We start from the raw sequence: 21,949 nt of genomic DNA on the forward strand, positions 1-21,949 counted from the left end.
CCTCTCTCTACCTGTTATTCTAATTTCTCCAGTTTTTCGTATTAATTTTAAAGAACCAGCATCTTTTCTTCCCTTTCTTCCATTTTGGCATTTTATCCATCATGTTCTGTTTCATTCATATTTTTAATTGCTTTCTTTGCCGTCTTATCTGCCATTTCATGACACCATAATGAACAGATATTCATAGCAAATATATTAGGCCCCTCATATTCTGTTGTATATTTGTTGGATCTCTATTAGGATATTTGCCCCCCACCTCTGAAGGATTATATTGTAGTGATTTATGATGCACTGGAATCTGCAATCACCGCCTCTACGACAATTTTTCAACTTCATCCTGGTGATATACTCTAAATTCCTCCTCTGTTTCACCCTGCTCAATCACCAACAAAAACTGAAAATCTCACCCAATGGTCTATATCAAAAAATATCATTTGATGAAAAAATAAAATGACAAAGGACTTACTATATTTTCTTGTGAAGTTACATATTTAACTATATATTTCTCTTAATAGATCTCTATCTTTGCCTTTCTTTTACTGTAGTATGAACATCTTTTATGCATCTGAACATCTTTCCTGCTGTTCTTGTTTCTGACTTTAATCAATAATCCTCCTTTCAGCATCATGTTGAAGGGTTTTTAAATATCAAAAAGCCAGTCACAAAGCAGTTTATGCCAAACTCATCTGCTGCTGAATGGACTCAAAGTTAAATGATGATTATGCCAGATAGACCAATCTGGTAGAAAGTATTCCTTCTGACTACAAGGCATGCAGGTGTAACCTATCCAGCTGATTAAAGAGCAATAGATCTGATTGGCTGCTGAAGCACCTTTGACAGTGTCAAATTCAGTTAAATTTCAAATGACACAGTGGATTTTACAATAGAATATCAGCAGTAAATAATGGGGTCAGGAAGGAACAATCATTCTGCCCTCTGCATTGCTGTGGCTGTTTTACTAGTATGTTGTTTAGTGCAGCCCTCGGCCTGCCTTCGACTGAAGAAACGTCAGATACAAGTGAAAAAGAGAGATGCTAATTTTGCTACCACAGCTGGAGTCCAAGAAGGAAAAATTGTGTTTGGGAAAGTATTGGAGGTTCCAGTGGGAAACCAAAAGTCCTCATCAAATGACTCAGTGGATGACACTTCTGATTATCAGGCAGACTTCCCTGGTATGTTCTTAGCATCTTGCAAACTTGAGAATTCCAGTTTAATTGTTTGACACTTGCAGCTTGTGATGGCAAATTGGCTTTTTTGAAGCCTTAAAACTATTATAATGGGTTCAATATTAGAGATGGTGCTCTTGTGTGACATCTAGTGGACAAACTCTAAGTTAGAGGGACTCCTACAGTTTTACTTGTTGGGTTCTTAAAATAGAATCTGTAATTTTATCTAAGCTTCAGCAAAGTAGTTTAATACTTGTGACAAGGTCTTTGATTTCAGAGCACTATTGCCATATGCAGCCTCTAAAACTGCTGAAATGAGATGATTTGATCCTTTGCTTTATAGGCTGGTCCCAACCAATGGACATGAATGAAGCATCGATGAAGAAATGGAACAGTTTAGGAACTTCTCTACACTGTTTTGGGGACCACATGAAGTTCAGATATCTTGGCCCAGGGGCTTCTCAATTCTCTGTTATGCAAGGTAAAACTAAAATGTTAAAGCTAAAATGTTGACACTTTACTAAGTGCATACTGGTGTGACTTCTCTCCACAGCAAATGGGCATCCGATACCACTGTCCATGCTCCCTTCAAGATGTGGCTTTAGAATGCATGGAAACTCGATGGCTTTTGTTATGATTGCTCCATATCAAGGTTGCAACATGATTCAACAGGTATCTTCTGTGTAAACACTTTTTTTTCCCCCCCCACACAGATCACATGTGTTCTTACATCAAACAACAATTTTAAACACCAACATTTCAGTTTCTTTTAAATGTAAACATTAACAACTTTTACTAAACTAAAACATTGTGTTTTCATTCAAGGGGGAAAATGTTATGCTACCTCTACTCTGGCAAGGCAATCCCCTGTCCCTGCTGTGTCCCAAACATATAAGTGCGGGTGTGCAGCTCCCCCAGCAGGGTGTGCAGCTCCCCCAGCAGGGTGTGCAGCTCCCCCAGCAGGGTGTGCAGCTCCCCCAGCAGGGTGTGCAGCTCCCCCAGCAGGGTGTGCAGCCCCTTCAGCAATCATACTTTGGCTATTCATATATCTCGCCAGCACTGGCAGGACCTACAAAACCTGCACCAATTCCACGACCCCAAACTACCATCCCTCCACCTGCTTTGGCACCAAAAGTCCCAAATCCCCATACTGCCATTTTTCAGAATTTTCCCTTATGGAACTTGCCTCAGTTTCGGGAGCTCCAAGCCTTGCCTTATCCTATTGGAATGGATCCAAAGCATCAAACTTCCCAACCAAGGGCAACAGAAATTCCTTCTACAACTACAGCACCGACAAGTCCCCAGCCAACACAAACTGTTCCCCAAATGCCTAACCCAAAGCAATCGGCAGTTCCGCCACAAGGTCCCCAAGTGCTGCCAATGGATTTCAGCCAAGTCTTTGACTTTCACAACTTTCTTCAAGCAGCATCTGAAGCAGCAAAACCTGTACCATACTTCCCCTCTTACCCAACAACTGCTCCTCCTTCGACTGCTGTGCAAAGACCTCCATATCCCCATGTCCCATTTGACCCAAATTTCCCCTGGCCATACCCTGTTCAGTTTCCTGCATTTCATCCCATCTTTGCTTATCCTCCGGAAGGATTTCCTAGCTATCCAGTGCCAGAACAAAATCCTGCAACATCTAAATGTTCAACTACCCAGGCTGCTTCTGATTCTCTTCAGTGGAATCCTATGCCGTATGTACCTTTAATACCAAATGAACAAGATTTTCTGCAAATGCTTTATTCTTCCCAAGGTCAGGTTTGAAGAGTTGAATAAAAAATTGAAAAACTCCTAGTTCAAGTCTTTTTGGATTGCTTTAACACCTCTAAAGTAAAGGGTAAACTTTATCAAATCCAATTTAAGTCTTTAACACCTATGAAATATTGTAATTTTTCAGCTAATTTAAGATCATTTCCAGTCTTACCACAGGTTGTAGAATGGTCTTAGATCTGCAGGTAATCTAGCTAACAAATTAAAAACTTCAGAAGGGTAAAGGCTGGTCATTAGCTGCAGCAACTTTTTAAGGGAATTGGGCAAACTGACTAATGAGGCCACCTTTTAATAACCTTCAAAATTTAAGTTTCCTTCCCCAATTTAGAATCGGTTCCACTTTCTCTCAGTCCCTGAGCAGTGCTGCAAGGATCAAACATTCCCTTTGCAGGCTGATTTTTGTTGATTGGGGTTGCTAGTTCTGTATACTGCCTTAGACAATGTAGACTCTTTTGGGGGGGCTGTAAAAAAATGGAAAACTGGCAAAATTCTTGGAAACTGTTGCTCTACATGCCTATGCAAATCTTACCTACTCTGTAAAAAATGATTTACTGCTGCATAAAAGAACCCTTCAAAAAGCACGAGCAGCCAATTTGTCAATTGAATAAGAAACATGGAATTGGTACAGTTATCAAAATCCCTGAGCCATTGCCCAAACTTAGTCATAATTTTATGGGGTGTTGTCGGAAAATTTAGATTTCTCAATATATTAATCCCATTTACTCAAAGTTTTCAATTGGTCTGTTTCACCTTCAAGCCCACACCATTCTCTGGTGAGGGGTGTTTGTAGACCAGACCTGGCTTCTTCCCATAACAAACCAGATTCTTTCTCAAGGTTTATACATAACATGTTTCTATCAACCAAAGTCTTGTAAGGGGAAACGCACACTACTCATGCAGAACGGGCAGAATACTGTCATTAGGGCTGTATGAACTGTTCTCTCTTGGCAAAGATATGAATAAATGTGCCGATGAGTGAAATCCATCTATCTACGTTTATTTAAATAGGTGGAATAGTTGGTGGTTTTTTTTTTTTTTTTTTTTTTCCCCACGACAGGATTATTTTTTTTTTTTTAAACCATTAAGATCATTGGCACCCCTCTAAGTATGATTGGTTTCTCTTGAAAGTGAGGCAGCATCTGAGGTAATTATAGAATCTGAACTGGTTTTAGACTGCTTAGATCCAGTTGAATTTTCAGAGTTGGCCAAACTATTATTGAAACCTTCAACTTCTGTTGGATCCAGTTCCAAACAAGTTATTAAAGGAATTATTTCCTCCATTTTGGTTGCATCTGTTTGACGGATGTGTACCTCAAGCTTTTAAGGTAGCTGTAATTAAGCTTTTACCTAAACTGTCTCTTGACCAAGATGACTTGGTCAATTATAGACCTACATCCAATATTTTTGTATCTAAAATTGAGAAAGTAGTTGCTATAATTTTTGTTCTGTATTTTGTTCCCAATTCATCAAGTTCTCTGGTTTTATAAATACAGGTTTATATTTTATTTTCTATTTTAATAAATTTCAATTTCCTCACAAACTTTGAGGCAACATGTTTTTTTTTTTTTTGTTGTAAATCATAAAATGCCTAAGAATGAACTGCTTAAATTAAGATTAGTTATTTTATAATCTGTTATGTACATTCCACTTTTGGACAGTTAATACTTTTGACAAAAGTGTACTCATGGTGAGACAAAATGCCAAAAGCGGTACACAAGTCAAAAAAGGATTGGGAAACACAGACTTATACCATAATGAACTTTTTAAAGCGTTTCAGTCTGGCTTTAAATCACTGAAATGGCTCCTGTGAAAGTTGCTAATGATATTCTCATGGCCTCAGATAATAGACTTGTATCTGTGCTTGTCCTGTTAAACCTCACAGCTGCATTTTACACAGTTGATCATATTTTAGAAAGGCTTGAATATTTTGTATGAATTAGGGGAACAGCAATAGGCTGGCTTAAATCTTATGTGTGATAGATTAGCTTTTTCCCTTTAATGATAAATCTTCAAACTCCAGGTTTATCCACAGGGATCACTGCTAGGACAATTTCTCTTTACTATATATATATGCTCCCAATTGGTAGAATTATCAGACAGCATTGGTTTAATTTCACTGTTATGCTGATGATACCCTGCTATATCTGTCTATAAATCAAGATGAAAATAACCCATTACAGACTACAGGCATGTCTTGAAGACATAAAAACCTGGATGACTCTTAACTTTCTGCTCCTGATTGCAGACAAAACAGAAGTTATGAAGTTTGGAGAGTCTTTGAAAAAAAAAAAAAAAGCTGATTAGTCAATCACTTAATTTGGATGGGATTTACTTGATCTTCGATAATAAAGTAAAAAGTCTTGGGGTTATTTTTGATCAGGACCTGTCTCTTAAATCCCATATGAAAGAGGTTTCTAGAATTTCCTTCTTTCATCTCCGGAATATTGTTAAAAAATAAAAATGTCTTATCCAGGGGTGATGCTGAGAACTAGTCCATACATTTATTACTTCAAGGCTTAACTATTGTAATTCTTTACTGACGGAAAGTCCTGAAACTGTCGTTAAAAGCCTTCAGCCGATCCAGAATGCTGCTCCCAGAGTTCTGATTAAAACAGAGAACATATTTCCCCTATTTTAGCTACTCTTCATTGGCTTCCTGTTAAATCCAGAATAAAACTTAAAATCCTCCTTCTCACATATAAAGCCTTAAATGGCCAAGCTCCATCTTACATCAGAGATCTGATTGTTCCTTATGTTCCTAACAGAGTACTTCACTCTCAATCTGTAGGTTTACTGGTGGTTCGTAGAATTTCTAAAAGTAGAATGGGAGGCAGCTCTGTAATGATCTGGCTCCTCTCCTGTGGAACCAACTACCAATTTTAGTCTACTACTTTTAAGGCAAGGCAGAAAGCTTTCCTTTTTTTTATCAAGCTTATATTTAGAGTGGCTAAGGTTATCCTGAGCTATCTCTATAGTTATGCTACTCTAGGCTTAGACTGCTGGAGGACATAGGGACCCCTTTTCATCATTCTGCTTCATTCTATCTCTTTTCTACCATTCTGCAGAATTTGTTAGTTAAATCTCTAACATTATGCTCTCTGATTTGTCTCATAGTAGCATCATCCAGTCTGTTTCTGTTTGGCTTTGAAACCATCCTAGAGAAACATATCAGCTGTGCTGCTTCCATCAACACCTTTGTTTATAGATGTTGGAGCGTGGCTTGTTTTTTACTGTAGTCCTGTTTCTCTGACTGTTACTAACTGTATGTGCTCTCTTTCATCCTTTATCATGGGACCTGGATCGAAGCTCCTCAACCTTGCTGTGTTTTTCCTGGATGGGGCTGCCTGTGGAGCTGGTTGACAGTTGCCTTTTGTATTTCTGCTTTTCTGTATGTCTGCTTCTCTCTCCATGAACCCAATCAGCCTCTGCAAATGACCGATCACACTGAGCCTTTTTCTGCTGGAGATTTCTTCCTGTTAAAATTTAGTTTTTCTTTCCACTGTCGTTACAGGCATACTTGATATGAGGGATTGCTTTCAAGTCGATGAGTCAATACAATCACCTGGTTTTCCTTAGATGGAAAACTCTGTATGACCTGGTTGAATTGTCTCTGTAAAGTGCCTTGAGATGACGGGTAGAGAATTGGTGTTATATAAATAAACTGAATTGAAATTTATTTAAAGACTAAGAACTGGTGTTAGTCCCCTGCTTTGAGGATTTGTAAGGCTTCTTCTGACTGTACCGTAAGGAATACAAAACAATACTGAGTAAAATCACTGATTTTAATATGCTTGAGCACATTAACCGGACTGGAACATTCTGTATCTCTTTTGGAAGTTTGAGAACACATATGAAGTTTGAACAAGATTGTTAAAATGAAATCAAGAAAAAATAAATCTAGAACATTTCTTGTGTTCTGTAGACTCCACAACAGGTTTGTGTGGTAATGTTACATAAATGATGCATGTTCCAGTTGAGTTTTGAGATCTGAAATCTAGAGTCTACTGTACAAAGGGGGTACTTAATTCACTTTGTACTAAAATCAACTGAAATCAGTTTGAAAAGAAGTTGCAACAAACACATGTCAGATTAATTGCACAATTAAAACCCAAAGGGCTCATAAATGTAATCACAGCTAACTTAAAATCGTGTAAGGATAAAGTTTAGATGTTGAAGGAAATAGAAATAAACCCTGACAAAGAATGGTAAACAAAAGGATCTTATAAATGCAATTTAAAAAATCATATTGTATGATAAAAAAATGACATGTAGCTGAAACAAACCTAAATAGATGATTTTATTATTGATATAAAAATGTTTTCTTGTAGTATATAAGAGGGGTAGGCTGAGCTTCTTTCAGCTATAAATTGTTCCACCTCTTGAACCCTTCTATAGCAGATTAAAAAATACAATACAATCTGGAATGTGGAAATAATAAAAAATGGATTGTCAAGTTCACCACTGAGGTTTTAAAAGCAACTAAAGATAGTTGGTCTTTTGGCCACATAAGAAAAAATACCAGTTAAATTGTTCAAAAATTGCAAGGATCTTCAGTTCATCAATTAGAGGCCTCCAATGATCAAATTTAGGAATAAATGTCACAATTATACATTGTTTTGACTGTTTCCAATCAAATATCTAAGTTTTTTTTTATTACATGCAGTAGATATGAGCAAAAAACCACTATGGGTAAAAGGAAAATGGAAATCAACCATTATCTATGGATATAATTAAACTGCATGTTCATATTCTACCATTGCTTGGTTATGAAGGCCTTCATACTTGAGCTGTTTATGATACAGTGCTTTGGGCACATTTGCTGTATAGTCATGAGACAACAGGATGAAATCTGAACAGAACTAGAGTCTCACCAATTGTATCTTAATTAGCAACAGAGGGCAATCTATGGCTGATCTTCTCTCTGATTGGTTAATTCCCTTTCAGAATCAACAGGTGCTAAGATGGTTTGGCATAATTAAAGGTGAGACTGAAGCTGTGTAGCATGGTTAACTCTTTTTTGTCTGTTGCTGTGATGGAAGGTGCAGCACGCCACAGAAGATGTCAGATAATAGCAGCCACAATCCTCTTGTTTTCTGTAGCACTTGGTTTAACCTGTTTTAGCTGGTATGGACTAACAAACATAAGAAAAGTGGGTAAAAGTACCGAAGTGGAAGACAAGGGTACATTTAAAGGGAAAGAGCTGAAGTATGAGTCGGGTCGTTCCTCAGCTCTTGCCACAGAAATTGGTTTATATGATGCCTCAGTCCCAGCTGATAAAGGTAACTTCCATATTTATTTATTCATATTTATGAAATCTAGAAGGTAAGGATGGACAATTGTGTTTCTCCCATTAACTTACAGAGGACACAATAGTTGAAGCAGCTGCATGGAGCAGCTCTAATTCTTCACTTTTCTGCGGCCCTAACAAAATGAAATTTAAAGTGATGGGACCAGGTGCTGATGAGCTACAACTGTACATGGGTAAGAGTTTTCAGCCATGTTTTATGTTCCCTCAAAGTTTCTATCAATTTATATTGCCCTTTTCCCTCCCTCCTCCCCAGGCAATGCAGACCCTGTACCTCTGAGCAGGATGCATGAAACCTGTGGCATCTTGGTGAAACGGACACCATTTGGACTTATCCTACTTGTCCCATATGATGGATGTGGCGTTAAACAGGTATGATTTTATTCATATATACCAAAATCTGTTATTGCCCTGTCTTTGCAGATAAATCTATAAATACAAGGCATCACATCATTTCCCCTATGTCTTGTTTCAGAACGGGACCCACGTGTTGACAATGCAGTGGAGGAAGAGTGTTGTTAATATAACCTGCAACATGTTGCCAAACACTGATCTCAGTACAACCACTGAGCCTGTTGATGATTCTTTAAAAACAACTGGATTTCACAGAGCCCTTCATCGTATGAAGCGGGGTTTTAGATGGCATCCCATATATGATCCTTGTTATCAACGCCGCCGTTTTCCATTTTTCCATTATTTCTTTTCAACACCAACTCCGACCACCACCACTACTGCTGCTCCGACACATCCATCTTTACTTTATCAACGCTTCTTTAAGAAACTCCTGGAATACTACCCATTCTATGCTCATTATTTTAAAAGGCCCAGATATCATCTGCCCCCCTATTACCAAGCTTATAACCCTCCAGAATGGCATACATACTTTCAAACGACTCCAAAACCTAAGTTGTTTGCTCATCCCTTTCAGAAAATCCTTGCAGAGTATTTTACCACCCCAAAGACGACTCCAACAACGCCGACAGAGCCAACGGTGACGTCAAGTACTGACTGCCCACAACCAAGGATTGGTCCTTCTGCAAAGCACAGCATTTATAATTTTGTTCCCAGAGCGTATGTTGGTAACAGTAAGATCCAACAAAATGAGCAGAACTATATATCTGGATACAGTCAAGCAAATCCTGATGCCTTCTGGGAGTCTTTTCCTTTGCTTTATCATTCCACAAGTCTAGTTGATCCAGACTTGGAGGACCTGACATCTAAGTGAGTGACTAAGCACTCATGGAACACAGCCTAGTGGTCCTACTTTTTAGATGTTTGCTTTTTTGTGAAAAACTAATAAACAAGTTGAACTCTGAATTGTGTATTTTGGTTATCTGGAGAGTTGGGAGTTCTATGGTGCAAATGTATATTTTCCAAATGAGTTCTTTAAAAAAATGCTGATGAAGGTTCTCAGTCATCCAGGTCATAGTCATTCCGGTTACCATTTGCATGTTCCCAAGCAATACAAGGCCTTGTCTATAAGACTCAAACTCGCTGTGGATCCAGACATTTGAATTGAGAAAGCTTCCTGGAGAGGTGGTGAAATGTCTTCAAATCTTGAAAACCAAGTCCAGTTAATAATTTTTGAATTTTTACGGAATTCTTAAAAAAAAAAAAAAGGAAATTATAGATTTTTTTAACTAGAGCAGTTTGGAGAAGACTAAAGATCTGTAACCTTGGTTAATGCTTAAAGCAGAGGAACAAGTTTCCTGCAATTTTGTAAAACCAAAACATTCAATGAAAATGTTCTGTTAATACTGCATTTGCTGGAAGTGCACTTTTACATCAGTGTGAATCATTACAAAAATCCCCTTTTATAGTATTTAAGTTGATCCCCTACTCGGGATTGAAGTTAGAATTAACCTCAACTTGATCTTATCGGTTACCATTTTTCCTGAAAACCTGAGTTTTCTCTATCAAGAGCATTGCTCTGTAAGTGCTTAATATTTTTTTAAATATGCTCAAAACAAAATGGTACATATTTGTACTATGTGCCATATTGACCAATTGAAAACCTGTTTTCTTGCACATAAAAAAAAAGGAACCTATTAAAACGTGAAATATGATTTTAAATGTACAGAGATGTGAAACTGGCATTAATGGAACATCACAGGAGGGTTGATTAATACTTTATGAAGTGAATTAACCAAAGCTTTCACATCTACTTTGGCTTAATGCCAACATGTTTTTCTATCATGTTGCAAAAGTTTTCTGTGCTCTCACTTTCAGAGCACAGCAGAGATATTGTGCAGCTCTACTTTGGAGCATGATTAAATGGGCGCTATTTAGGTGACAAAGAATTTTAAGAGTTTTTTGGTGATATAAAGTGCATCCTGCAACCTGATCACCATTAAACGGTGTAAATGAACCTTGACCGGACTCTGGATCTATTCCCGTTTCTGCTCTAACTTTCCTCCACACAGCGCCCTTTAGTAGATGGAGACAGAGCACTGAAATCACTTCCTAGCTGACATCAAAACATCAGATAAAAGAAAAAATATAATCTGATAAATTATTTCTGTCTAAGTTTGCTTCATAATTGGGGGAAATAGCTTCCAAAATAAATGTGAAATGTATTTTAATCCTAAAATTGTACTTTTTAACAATATTTTCCTTTTTTTTCTCCTCCTAATCCAAGATATGACACTTCTGATTGAGTTAGATATTGCTTTCTCGGTTGCACTTATTACCAATGTCCCAATAAAATTTTTGAGTAATCTGCTTTTTTCAAATTCTAACTCTATCCTTAAACTTATAAATCCCTTCAAACTCTTGGATTTGCTTCAGCTAGCATTACTCTCTTTAGTTCCAGCTAAATTATTTTCTTTTTTTTCCACTGAGCTTTCCATACATATACTTGTATAGAATGTTTTTTGATCAAATAACTGCAGGTAAACAATGAAGCCACTGTCTTCCATGATTGGGTAAACCATACCTATATCAAAGGTCATAAACAATGTTTATATTTGAGGTATTTGAGGCGTGATTTGAATAAGCTGGAACCCATATCTGATGTAACAGTTGAAGTATAAGGAAACTATAGGTTTCACTTTTCATATTTGAATATTTCTAATCCAAATGTATTGATTGTTTTGCAATATATGGTGCTTTTTTTGCACAGCAGTTTTATTGTTGTGAATTTATTAACATTGGTAAGCCTTAGTAAACCCCATTCTGTCTCTTTTTATACATTTCTGCATGGTGCTCTCTCCCTTGGGCACCCTCTGATGCTGCATGTGAACGAGGAATATTTACACATCACTGAAACTGGGCTCCATGTGACTGTGAAGAATGTGTAACACTGCACACTCTGAAAATAGAGTACATCATAGCTCCGATTCTCCACAGTCACTTGGAAAAGCTGTGTTTAGAGGCACTGAGCTCAAGAAAAAAAGCCTTATAAGAACAAGGAATCTCAAATGCATCATTTCTATGCAGATTTCCTTTTTAAATTGCTATTCATAATTCAGCTTTCTAAAAAGGGCAGTTGGAATTTTTAAAGGTATATATTTATTGTATTGCTTAACTGTACCTTTGGCTGATTTTTTTTTTATGTGAGATAGTTTATCCTGACGGAAGAATATGGGGTTTTGCATGAGGTAGACATGTTCAGTGGGGCCACAATAGGCTACTTGTGGGAGGACAGTGACAGCAGCAGGACTACACAACACCACAGAGGCGGCTGTATGGTTGAAAGCTGCAACTGGGCCGAGGAAGTCCAGGACATCTTTGCACCACAAGCTGAAAACATTTACAGTGGGAAGCGAGCCAGGCTGTCCAGCATCTCTGTGAGTGGCCATCTATACTGTCTCAGTTGCTACTTTGGAGAAATGTGCATAAAATAAATGATAAAACTTGAGAGTTTTTCCTTTCACAGAATTCCCTGCTGTGTGTTGGGTATTTTTAGTTGCAGGCGTATGACGGGTGAATGATTCAAGTTATCAGCCCACTGCTTCACTGTGACACAGCACTCTGAGAGCTGAGTGCTTTGGGTTTGTTTTTTTCAATATATGCTTTTTGTGCTTCCTCCTCTTTTACGGTAGATTCTGCTTAAACTTCTAAACATTAAAGAAAATATGAAACACACAATAAGAGGCCATTTTATTTTTTTCATCTTTTACATAACCTTTATCATATGAATCTGGGAGCATTTGGTGGTTTACTTTCCAATAATACAATCTTATCCAGAAGATTTATCTCACTCACCTGGAACATCTGCTGTTCTTCAACAAATCTACCTTTGACATTCCTCCTGCCAGATTTATCAGGAGTATTTCATCCTTTCTTTGCAGTAAAGGAAAAATGGAGGCTGAAAGCAAGTGAGGAAGATGGAGGCACAGATAACAGATCAGGAAAGCCATGGCAGCTCTAACTCTCCCCTCCCTCTACCACTCAACCATTTCTGTCTCCTCTACTGCTTCCGCCTCTTCCCACACTTGCATCCCCCTCCTCCTCCTTTCACTCTCTGCTGCCTCTCCCCTCCCTGCACTCTCCTCTCTCACTCTCCTCTCCTGCATGGACCTGCAGTATATTGGAGCTCTACTGCAGTATTGAGAAGGGCAGGACGGCTGTGTTAGTACCATGCGTTAGAAGGATGGTGCACCAGGAGAAACGCGTTTACCAGGTGTGTGAATTTGTGTCTGTGTTGGTTTGGGATTCAGAGAGGGAAGTGTTCATGTCATGATCTTCACAGGTAGAGGGATAGGTATCTGCGTAATGAATGGGAAGCTGGGGATGTCAGCCATAATGGATGAGTGGATGTCGGAAAAGGGAGTGGATGCTTTCATGTGATTCCAATTTGTGTATCTCTCAACCTTCTACTCACTTCTAACCTTATCTTGATTTAGATGACCACCAATTATTTTGGTGGAATTGTAGCTGTTTCTTCTTGAGGGGTAAAAATAGACTGAGGATAATAATTCTACATCCTGTTGGTGTCTGGGCTCTATATTTCATTCATGAAATCATACTTCATGAGGGATAAATGTTGCGTTTGTGTGAGAAATGGGGGCATCTGACCATCTATTTTTGGGGAACAAGAGCACGGAGAGTAAAAAAACCTCACCTGATTCATCATTTGACGTTACATCTTCATCTGAATGTGCGTCACATAAAAATGAGCTGTTTTATTCAGGTCTATGAAGGCTAAGTGCAGCCAAAGAGAGGAAGCTGTGAATGAGGACAAGTGAGCGCATGCTGCACAAGAGGTTCACCACAATTTTTAGGAAGACTTTGGGCCCACTTAAGGACCCAAGGAGGTTGCTTAAACAGACTTTAAAATTGAATTCATACAGGACTTGTTGACATGTGTATCAGCTGATGGTTTCTACAGCTGAAAAAAAAAAGTTAAAGGAGAAAAAGCTTTATTGTCATTGTACCGGATGCAACAAACGAATGCACACATTTACTGTTTGTAAAGTGATGAGCTCTTTTCTTGCTCTCTTTGGTGAAGGCTTCCAGAAGGAAATGCACATTTATGGCTATATGAAACAAGAAACAAGAACTGGTAGAGAGAGCCACCTAGTGGACCCTTGTATGGTTTTGATTTTTAATCATATATTTGTGGCTTTTGAACAGAAAGAAAAAAAAAACCCACATATTTCATTTTTTTCATATTATGAAAAAATAAAAATGAAAAAGGTTGAAAAAAACTACGTGTTCAACTACAATAAAGTCACATTAATGAACAAATTGAAAAATATATATATATTTAATTCAAAAGGGCAAATATTGTGAAGGTACACAGGGATAAATAAAGACTTTATAAAATAAAGATTTTAAATTCCTTCATATATTTTTCAAAATGTTACTTATTTTTCCCAGATTTTTTTTTATTAACTGACATTTTAAAATAAAAACCACGATGCGACTCAAAGGATAAAATAACGGCAATGCCTTTCACATGTTTCCATAATAAACCCATTTTATTTATAATTATAATCTTGAATAAATGCCTATCAGACACAATCTTTTAAAATTAGCTATAAAATCATTCAATCAGCTCAGCCTTTGTAAGATGAGTGGAAGTGGCAGCACAGGAGCCGCGCTTTTATTAATATCCTTTATAATTCATGTTGCTATCTTTTTTTCTCCTGTAGGCTCAGAGGAATGAGAGAGAGTCAATCAGGCAGAAACTTGCCCTTGGCAGTTTCTATGACGACGAGCCTGTCATCTATACCAGCTGCAGCAAAAGCACCCCATCCTTACGGTAGGTTTCAGTCAGTGTTTGCTTGAAGTTTGATCAATGCAACATTTCTAAATCAAACAGGATTGCTGTTCTGTAAATGACATTAGCTAACTTTTTTTTTTTTTTCACAACGTGCCTTAGATCTATTATTAGAAACATTGATGGATGGATGAAAGAGAAACTCATCCTTGTTTTACAACATTTTTAAAATAATAATCTAACAAAGAATATGGCAGTTTTAGTATTTTTTGGTTTTATGCATTAATGTATGCATCCTTGTGGCATTTTTATATTACTCATAGTAAGTGGCACACTTTTAAGTGGATATTACTGCTTCTATAATCTAATTTTGATGTCAGAATTTTATTAAAAGAAAATCATTTTCAAAATAGTTTACCATTTACGAGGCCTTCGTCCTAAATGTGGCCTTCACTGATTCCAGAACAGGCCTGTTGACCTTTGTTGCATTTTGCGTTCCTCCAATCACTGCAGCAATGCAATGAGGCTTAGAGCTTTGCACCTTGGCCTCTTTGAGGAGTTTAAGAAGTCCGGGCTGCCTTCATTACAGCATTCAGCTCATGTACATTGTTTGTCCTAGTATAAACTTTTTTTCATTTAAAGTTGCTTATTTGTTTTTGGGATGGAGTTTGTTCTGTTGTCACTTACTTATGACTCCTCTGACCTTATTTCAATCTTAAGTCACCATTTTGGAAATACATACAGTATATGCATTGACATGTATGCAAAAAAAAATAAAAAATCAACAGTGATGGTAGTAACAGTGGAGCAAACAGTGCTCTGGTTTCGTATGTGTGTCGGGGTCTGTAGATATCCAAAAAAAAAAAAGAAAAAAAGAAAATAAATTATTGATAAAAATCATGTAAGCTGAGAGGAAAACTATATTGTAAAGAATTCCAGGTAGAGGATTTTGGTGACTTTGAGCTCTGGTGTGAATCAAGAAATTCACACTCGCTCAGTCCCCTTGGTATCTGTGCCTCCCATCTCTTCTTTTAGACTAGAACCCACAAGTCCAAGTTAAATGAAACACATACAGAACTTTGATCTGAAAAGAGGGTCACTTAACAACAACCCACTTAGTTTTCCCCTTAGACTTGGTAAAATTATTTTTTGTTAGTGTTGTTTAAAACAAGGGATATGACTGTTGTAGCCAATCCTATCACATGTGTGTAGTGCTTTTTACAGGAGTGACTCCAGGAATCATTGTAAATCTGTCCCAAACACTCAGATAGGCTTTGATGCACATTTTTTGAGGAATGTAATTGAAAGACTTTTTCCTTATTTAGTGAAGATATTTGGCTTTTTAATCCAATGTGATATTTTGTAACAGAACACGATTCCATTATTCCGGTAAATTAATTTATCAATCTCACTATGGGCTTATCTTTTCTGTTGGTTAATAATTTGAAAGAGAGCTAAAGGAAGCACTATTAAGTAATTATTGATTTTACAATTTTAATGGAAACATTCTGCTGCGTTTTGGCTAAATGGTTTGTGTTTAAAATTCTACACAAAAAAAGGCAAAAATATCTCATTAATTGATTAGTTTAGAAGTGTGTAAAATAACAACCACTATCCTTTGGAAGTGCATTAAGAAATAGAGTGAGAGAGTGTTGCATAATTTAGAAATAAAGTAGGTATTAAAATAGTTGTGGTCAGCTTGATCTAAATGTATTAAGTTTGAGACTGAAAGTAAAAGGCTTCCTGTAATGCCAGGTTCATTCCAAGGAGACAGGAATTGGATAAAATAGCCTCCTCCCCCCAAAGAGAAGCAGAACAAAGAGTTTGAAGAGTGGGAAAAGCTGGCATAAGCCACAGGGTGTAATGGATAACCTCTGACATTTTTGCAAACAAAAAAACATGCAAACGGTGGATTTCAATCTTAGGGACATTTCTCACACTTTGTTTTCATCTTTTATGAAATTTACTGTTGACTTCATGTCTTCAAACATACATTTTTTGTGCAGCTTCCTTTATGCTTTTCCCTTTGCTGTTAAGGACATAAAAACCACATTACAACAGACACTCAACAACACAGCTTCCTTTGTTGAATTTACATACAAACATGGTACGAACTAATTGAGGTTTTGAACAATAACAAAGGCACTAGTGGAGAGGGTTGCTTTAAATGATGGTCAAAAGAAACACCCTTAAAAAGGCTGTTTCGTCATATCTAGGCAATGCAGCGGTGACCTCTTATAACTTCACAGCTCTTAAACTTTTCCATAAACCCTGTTTACCTAACTTCAAACCACGGGCCGCCCCTATTGGCTTCCTGTTGATATGAGGAAGTGCAAACAAGAAGCGAGGCCTTATAAAACCAATAAACTGGGATTGTGGTATTTCATTCATGTGACCCCGATTTAAGTGCATCATCATGGGGTTTAGCTCTAGGTGGAAATTCCAGCTCCACTTCGTCCCGTTTGTCAAATGTATTCTAAATTGTTCTCATCCTGGTTGTTGAGTAATTTCTTTTCAATGGGTGGGGTTTGTGGTGTGAAGTTTAATGAATAGTGTATTTATTGTTTGGAAAAGCTGTGGGGAGGACTTTATGAAGGGACTGACTTTGCATTTTTTTATATGTTAGGTTCAGTTTCTACTTTCAATTTCATTTCTTCCTCCATCCACTCATCCAAGCTTAAACGAGTAGATACAGAGGCCCTAATTAGAATTCTATTTTGGGCCCATTTTTTTTCTTAAACTCACCATTCCCATCAGCAGTTCTTCAATAACTCTCTGTCGATCATTTTATTTTTGTTAATATTGTTCTTTCAGTGCAAAGAAAAACAGTAGGTAATTGATAGCATATTATTTGCTAATATTGGCCAAAAGTTGACATTTAATTCATGACACTCTTACCTTAGTATTAAGATTAAGGTCATTCAAGTTAAAATATAATTGTTATCCAAAAAGCCTGTTTAACTTATAAGAAAGCAACATTAGTATGAAGACTTTTTTCTGTTAGCTGACTTGCATTAGTGTGCATGCTCGCAGTTTAATTGACCATATATATAAAAAAATAATAAAAATATATAGCTATTCTATTACCATAGTAGCTAGCTAGCTGGACCATGTTTCCATGCAAGCATTAATCAGCATCACACTGTTGTCACTTAAGTTAATTTACTCTAGTTTCTATTAGCAAAGCTTTGCACTTCAACCTAGAGAAATAATATATTTTTTTATATACTTCTGTGAGGTAGCATCTGAGTGCTATCATTTAAGGTCATAAAAAAGTACTATTATAATGACATGATAAAAGCTACCTGTAAATATGCATAGACATATGCTTTACCTTGAGCAAGATAGGATAGGATTACGGTATATGCAAAAAAATGCATTGTTCTTATATAATGAGATTTTACCTTCTCCTATTGCCTATTCATTCAGCATGAGCTTTATCCAGTATGTCCCACTTGTATGTAAATAATCCCAAACTCAGTGTTTCAACATGGGAAAATGGCTGCAAACTGATCAAACGGTACATCTTGGACTTTTGGTCAGAGATACAGAAGTGGAGCCTGCTGCACCACAGACATATATACGTAGAAGCCTCATTGGGCGCAGGTTTGACGTTGACGTCACCGCCATATTGTATGTGGCAGGTAGTAGTTGCCAAACTGGACACACTAAAGCTGCAGAGTGGCAACAATAGGAAAAAGCTGTGCAAGACCATTCTCTTTCAAGGTTTTTTAGCTTCATTACAGAACAGATATGGATATAGATGTCTGTGTATATATATACCCATATATATGTATATATAATATTATATATATTTATATAGAGAAATGTATGTATATGTACGTCTAATTAATATAAAGATTAATTGGTTAAATCTAAACATTGTGGTCTTCATTATTTCATAAAACTGTGTCGCATGGGAATCTTTTAAGATCTGGCATAGACACAGATTAGGAACAGACTTTTTGGGGAAGTATTAAAGAGTTAAATTATTAATATGAGTAAAACAATCCTAGGACAATAAAGTAAGACAAAATAAAAGGACAAAAGTGGTAAAATAAGAAAAATGTTATATTATGAAAAATAAGGGGAAACATTTTCAGAACAGTCACAGTTTGCAGAACTATTTCAGTCCTGGAGTAATAGGGCCAGAATATATATACATTTTTTATTATTTTTATTCTTTACAAGAATAAAGTCAAGGGAATGACGCCAAAAGATACATCAGTAAACTCATAATATTACAAAAATAAAAATATTATTTATATAAAGTATATTCTAAGATTAAAGTCCCTCTGATACTGTTAAAGTGTCAGAGCCTTACAGCAGATTTGCCACATTCATCATGGCGGACGCTCTGAATCATCCGCACTGTAGCCAAACCCCACCCAACGAGGTGTCTTGATTATAATGTCTATGTGCTGCACAGCCAGCAAGCATGCAGCAAGAGGTTTGCAAGTGGCAGGTAGACTAGACCTACTGTTAGCATTAGCTGGTGCTAATGTTAGATGATGTTCATGCCAAACCGCAACACAAAACACACAGGATAAACCATTACTAACGTTTCTGTCAACAAACAATAGGAACAGAGCTTCCCTTCATCTGAAGTTTTTTGGCAAATCCAGCCAAGGTCAAGATAATAAACATGACCTTATTGCCCAAAAAGGCTAAATATTTATATATGTATATCCTCAACTGGGTCTAAAAGGAGGGCAGAATCAAATGAAAGTAAAAAAAACCTGCGAAAAGAGGCTGATCTTTTCAGAAACAGTGCAAAAGGAACTGTACCTTTTTTGCTGTATCGGTGGAATTTTGTTTGTGTCAAAACAAAATGAGGGGGTACAGATTATGCATGTTCCCTTTATCTTTAAGTTTCATCTTGACTAAAAGAAAAAAATCCTTTTTTTCCCCCCCTCAGGCTACAGAGTGGGGTGAACCTGCAGGTCTGTTTTGTTAACGACAGCAGCAGTGATAAAGACAGTGATGCTGAGGACAGTAGGACAGAGACAGAAACTAGCCTGGACACACCATCACCGATGGTAATCACCTTTAGAGACTCTCACGGTGCCTGCGTCTCGTGTCCAGTTCCAGAACACTGGCTGTTGCAATTCTAATCATTCCTTTAAATTTTCCACACAGAGCAAGCAGAGTTCATCGCTGTCAGACCGTGACACTGCAGAGGAGGACTCAGATCCGTTAGATGACTGCAGTGGGTTTTGGCGGGTGCAGCGAAGGCTGCAAGAAGAGGCCCGGGTAGCGCTGGCTTTAGCTCGACCCATGGCCCGCATGCAGGTGGAGGTGGAGAGGCAAATTCAGCTGCACAGACGTTCACCTGTCGCCGACCTGGTTAGTCAAAGAAAATAGATAAGATTTATTGTTATACACTTTTCAAGACAATAAAAGAACCATAGGATATGAGAAGGGGAAATTAAGTGAAAATGGATTGGCTACTCTAACAGTAAGCACAACAAAAGATGACATTTGGGACTTGCAGAGCTTCAGTAAATAGTCGATTGTCTGGTCTGTGTGTAAGAACAAAGAGAAACTCCCTGAAACTGGTAAACAAGCTGGTAAACAAGCATTTTGTCCCACCACTGATTGATGGGGTTTATTCACAAGCTCTGCTTAAAGTTGATGAATTCTCACAAACAGAATTCTGTATTTATTTGACATGTAAGACTTCCTCTATGTGTGTCTTTCAGCTCCCTAATCTGCCCCACATTAGTGAGGGGTTGGTAAAGTGGAACCTAAAGCGTGGGGACATGAGAGACATGAGCCTGGGACAGCTGCAAGTCATAACGAATGACTTACACTCACAGATTCAAAGTGAGTTGGTCACACAACACAACCCCATACACTACATTAAAAATGAACAAAAGCAACTGAGAAATGGGAGTTCCACAACCTTCCAAATGTTGTGGTTGCCTGTGATGATGATGATGACACTTGTAAGCAGTCATATCATAATTTGGTATGTGGTACTTTGGTATTTTGGTGGGTAACTTATTGATTCCCAGAATTAATTTCTAATAGAACCCTGTAGGGGCTTTCTGAAATATTAATTTGTGGATAATCTGATGCAGATCTAAATGAGGAGCTGGTGCAGTTGTTACTAATGAGGGATGAGCTGCACGTGGAACAAGATGCTATGCTGGTGGATATAGAAGACCTCACTAGGTATGATTCCTCTTGTATCAGTTTGAAAATTGCTGATTTATTCATCACTAACTTCTCTTCTTCTCTGCTGCAGGCATGCACACAGCCATCAGCGGCACCCCACAGAGAAAGCAGTCTCTAAATAGAAATCCTGTTTACACGTTTCCATCAGCACGCCATCCAACCACCTATACCAGAGACTGTTGAGTTGATGGTGTTTTGTGTTTTTTAACTCAAGGCATAGTGATGATTTCCGGAAAGCCCCAAAACCTAGCCTATAGTATAAAACAAATGCAGTTTAACACGTCCCATGACTCAGTCTGAAAACTCCCCAAACCAGAATCAAAAAAGAATAAGATCAGTGATTTCAAGATGGACACAAATGAGTTGGTGCAGGCGTCTTACTCTCACTAATAATAAGTCATGCTATATTGTTTGTTTGGATGGGGGAATCCTTTTGACCCATGTCTATTCTTTGCTTTTGGGGAATTTTTGCACAGAACCCTCATTTTTGGGAATACTTCACGAGACTCATTTCTCATTTTCTTTCCTTTTTTAGAACACGGATTTAGCCCTCTTCAAATACGCCACATAAAAAAAAAAGTTTAGTTCAGTGAGTAAAATGCATCTTTTATTTCACCATGAGCAGCATATTAAAGTTTTTTTCAATGTTGAGAATCCCTTTTAGCGTGTGCTTGGAACAAATATTTCTGTCCATAAATAGTGAGTTAACATTAAGGAAGTAAAAAAAGATTTAAAGTTAAGTATCAAACTTTTGATAGGAAATATGCAAAATCATTTATGTTTTCCTCACAAACAAATATATTAACAAATAACAGTCAGAGAATAATCTATTTTATCTGTGTACATGTTAAGAAACTTTATTTATAGAATGACTTGTTTAGATGTGTTTGGTGTTTTCACACTCAGCTTTCTAAGAATGTCAACTCGTACAAAGATCAACTTTATATTGTTTGCTTCATTAAGAAATGCACTGTACAATGATTGTAACAATGAATCAAGTAATAATAAATGTTTCAGTGAAATAAGCAAGCCTGAATTCAATTTGATTTCAGGAGAATGTATATATCCTCATTTTATTTTTGAATTACCAACCATCTTGCACTCCTCATTCAATAATGTGTGGTGTGATTTCTTTGAAACCGAAGATCAAGTGGCAATGTAAACTCTCCTCAACACATTTATGGTGTAGTTTAAATTTGGTCACAGCGGAGTTTCTCTACTCATTCACACATTTGCGCTTCTGAAAGTGTGACGCTTTAGAAAAAGGGTTACAGAAAGCAAGCGGGAAAAAGCTCTAATGAAAATAACATGTAGCTGACACACACAAAAAACTGACGTAATAGGTAGTTTATAAATAGT

The 21,949-nt window shown here is 37.3% G+C and overlaps 3 protein-coding genes across 4 annotated transcripts; all 3 read left to right on the forward strand.

Annotated features, from left to right (window-relative positions):
• The first annotated feature begins 777 nt into the window (after positions 1 to 777).
• On the forward strand, positions 778 to 2,952 carry LOC119786126 (leucine-rich repeat extensin-like protein 5). Its single transcript, XM_038289233.1, has 4 exons — positions 778 to 1,172; positions 1,510 to 1,647; positions 1,720 to 1,838; positions 1,992 to 2,952. The coding sequence occupies exons 1-4, from the start codon at positions 905 to 907 to the stop codon at positions 2,931 to 2,933; spliced, it is 1,467 nt and encodes a 488-aa protein (XP_038145161.1). The 5' UTR covers positions 778 to 904; the 3' UTR covers positions 2,934 to 2,952.
• A 5,381-nt stretch (positions 2,953 to 8,333) lies between these two features.
• Positions 8,334 to 9,551, forward strand: LOC119786143. Its single transcript, XM_038289253.1, has 3 exons — positions 8,334 to 8,420; positions 8,501 to 8,616; positions 8,720 to 9,551. Exons 1-3 carry the CDS (start codon positions 8,369 to 8,371, stop codon positions 9,467 to 9,469), a joined length of 918 nt encoding a protein of 305 aa, XP_038145181.1. The 5' UTR covers positions 8,334 to 8,368; the 3' UTR covers positions 9,470 to 9,551.
• A 2,203-nt stretch (positions 9,552 to 11,754) lies between these two features.
• Positions 11,755 to 21,615, forward strand: LOC119786125 (schwannomin-interacting protein 1-like). Of its 2 annotated transcripts, none has more exons than XM_038289231.1 (7): positions 11,755 to 12,032; positions 14,343 to 14,452; positions 19,329 to 19,449; positions 19,550 to 19,756; positions 20,113 to 20,236; positions 20,494 to 20,587; positions 20,661 to 21,615. In XM_038289231.1, exons 1-7 carry the CDS (start codon positions 11,850 to 11,852, stop codon positions 20,710 to 20,712), a joined length of 891 nt encoding a protein of 296 aa, XP_038145159.1. In that variant the 5' UTR covers positions 11,755 to 11,849; the 3' UTR covers positions 20,713 to 21,615. The 2 variants fall into 2 exon arrangements, with proteins under 2 accessions (XP_038145159.1, XP_038145160.1); XM_038289232.1 differs by lacking the exon at positions 11,755 to 12,032 and adding an exon at positions 12,708 to 12,868.
• The last annotated feature ends 334 nt before the right edge of the window (positions 21,616 to 21,949 follow it).

This window comes from Cyprinodon tularosa, unplaced genomic scaffold (assembly GCF_016077235.1).
Source record: "Cyprinodon tularosa strain WSP-4 unplaced genomic scaffold, ASM1607723v1 ctg267, whole genome shotgun sequence".
Taxonomy (NCBI): domain Eukaryota; kingdom Metazoa; phylum Chordata; class Actinopteri; order Cyprinodontiformes; family Cyprinodontidae; genus Cyprinodon; species Cyprinodon tularosa.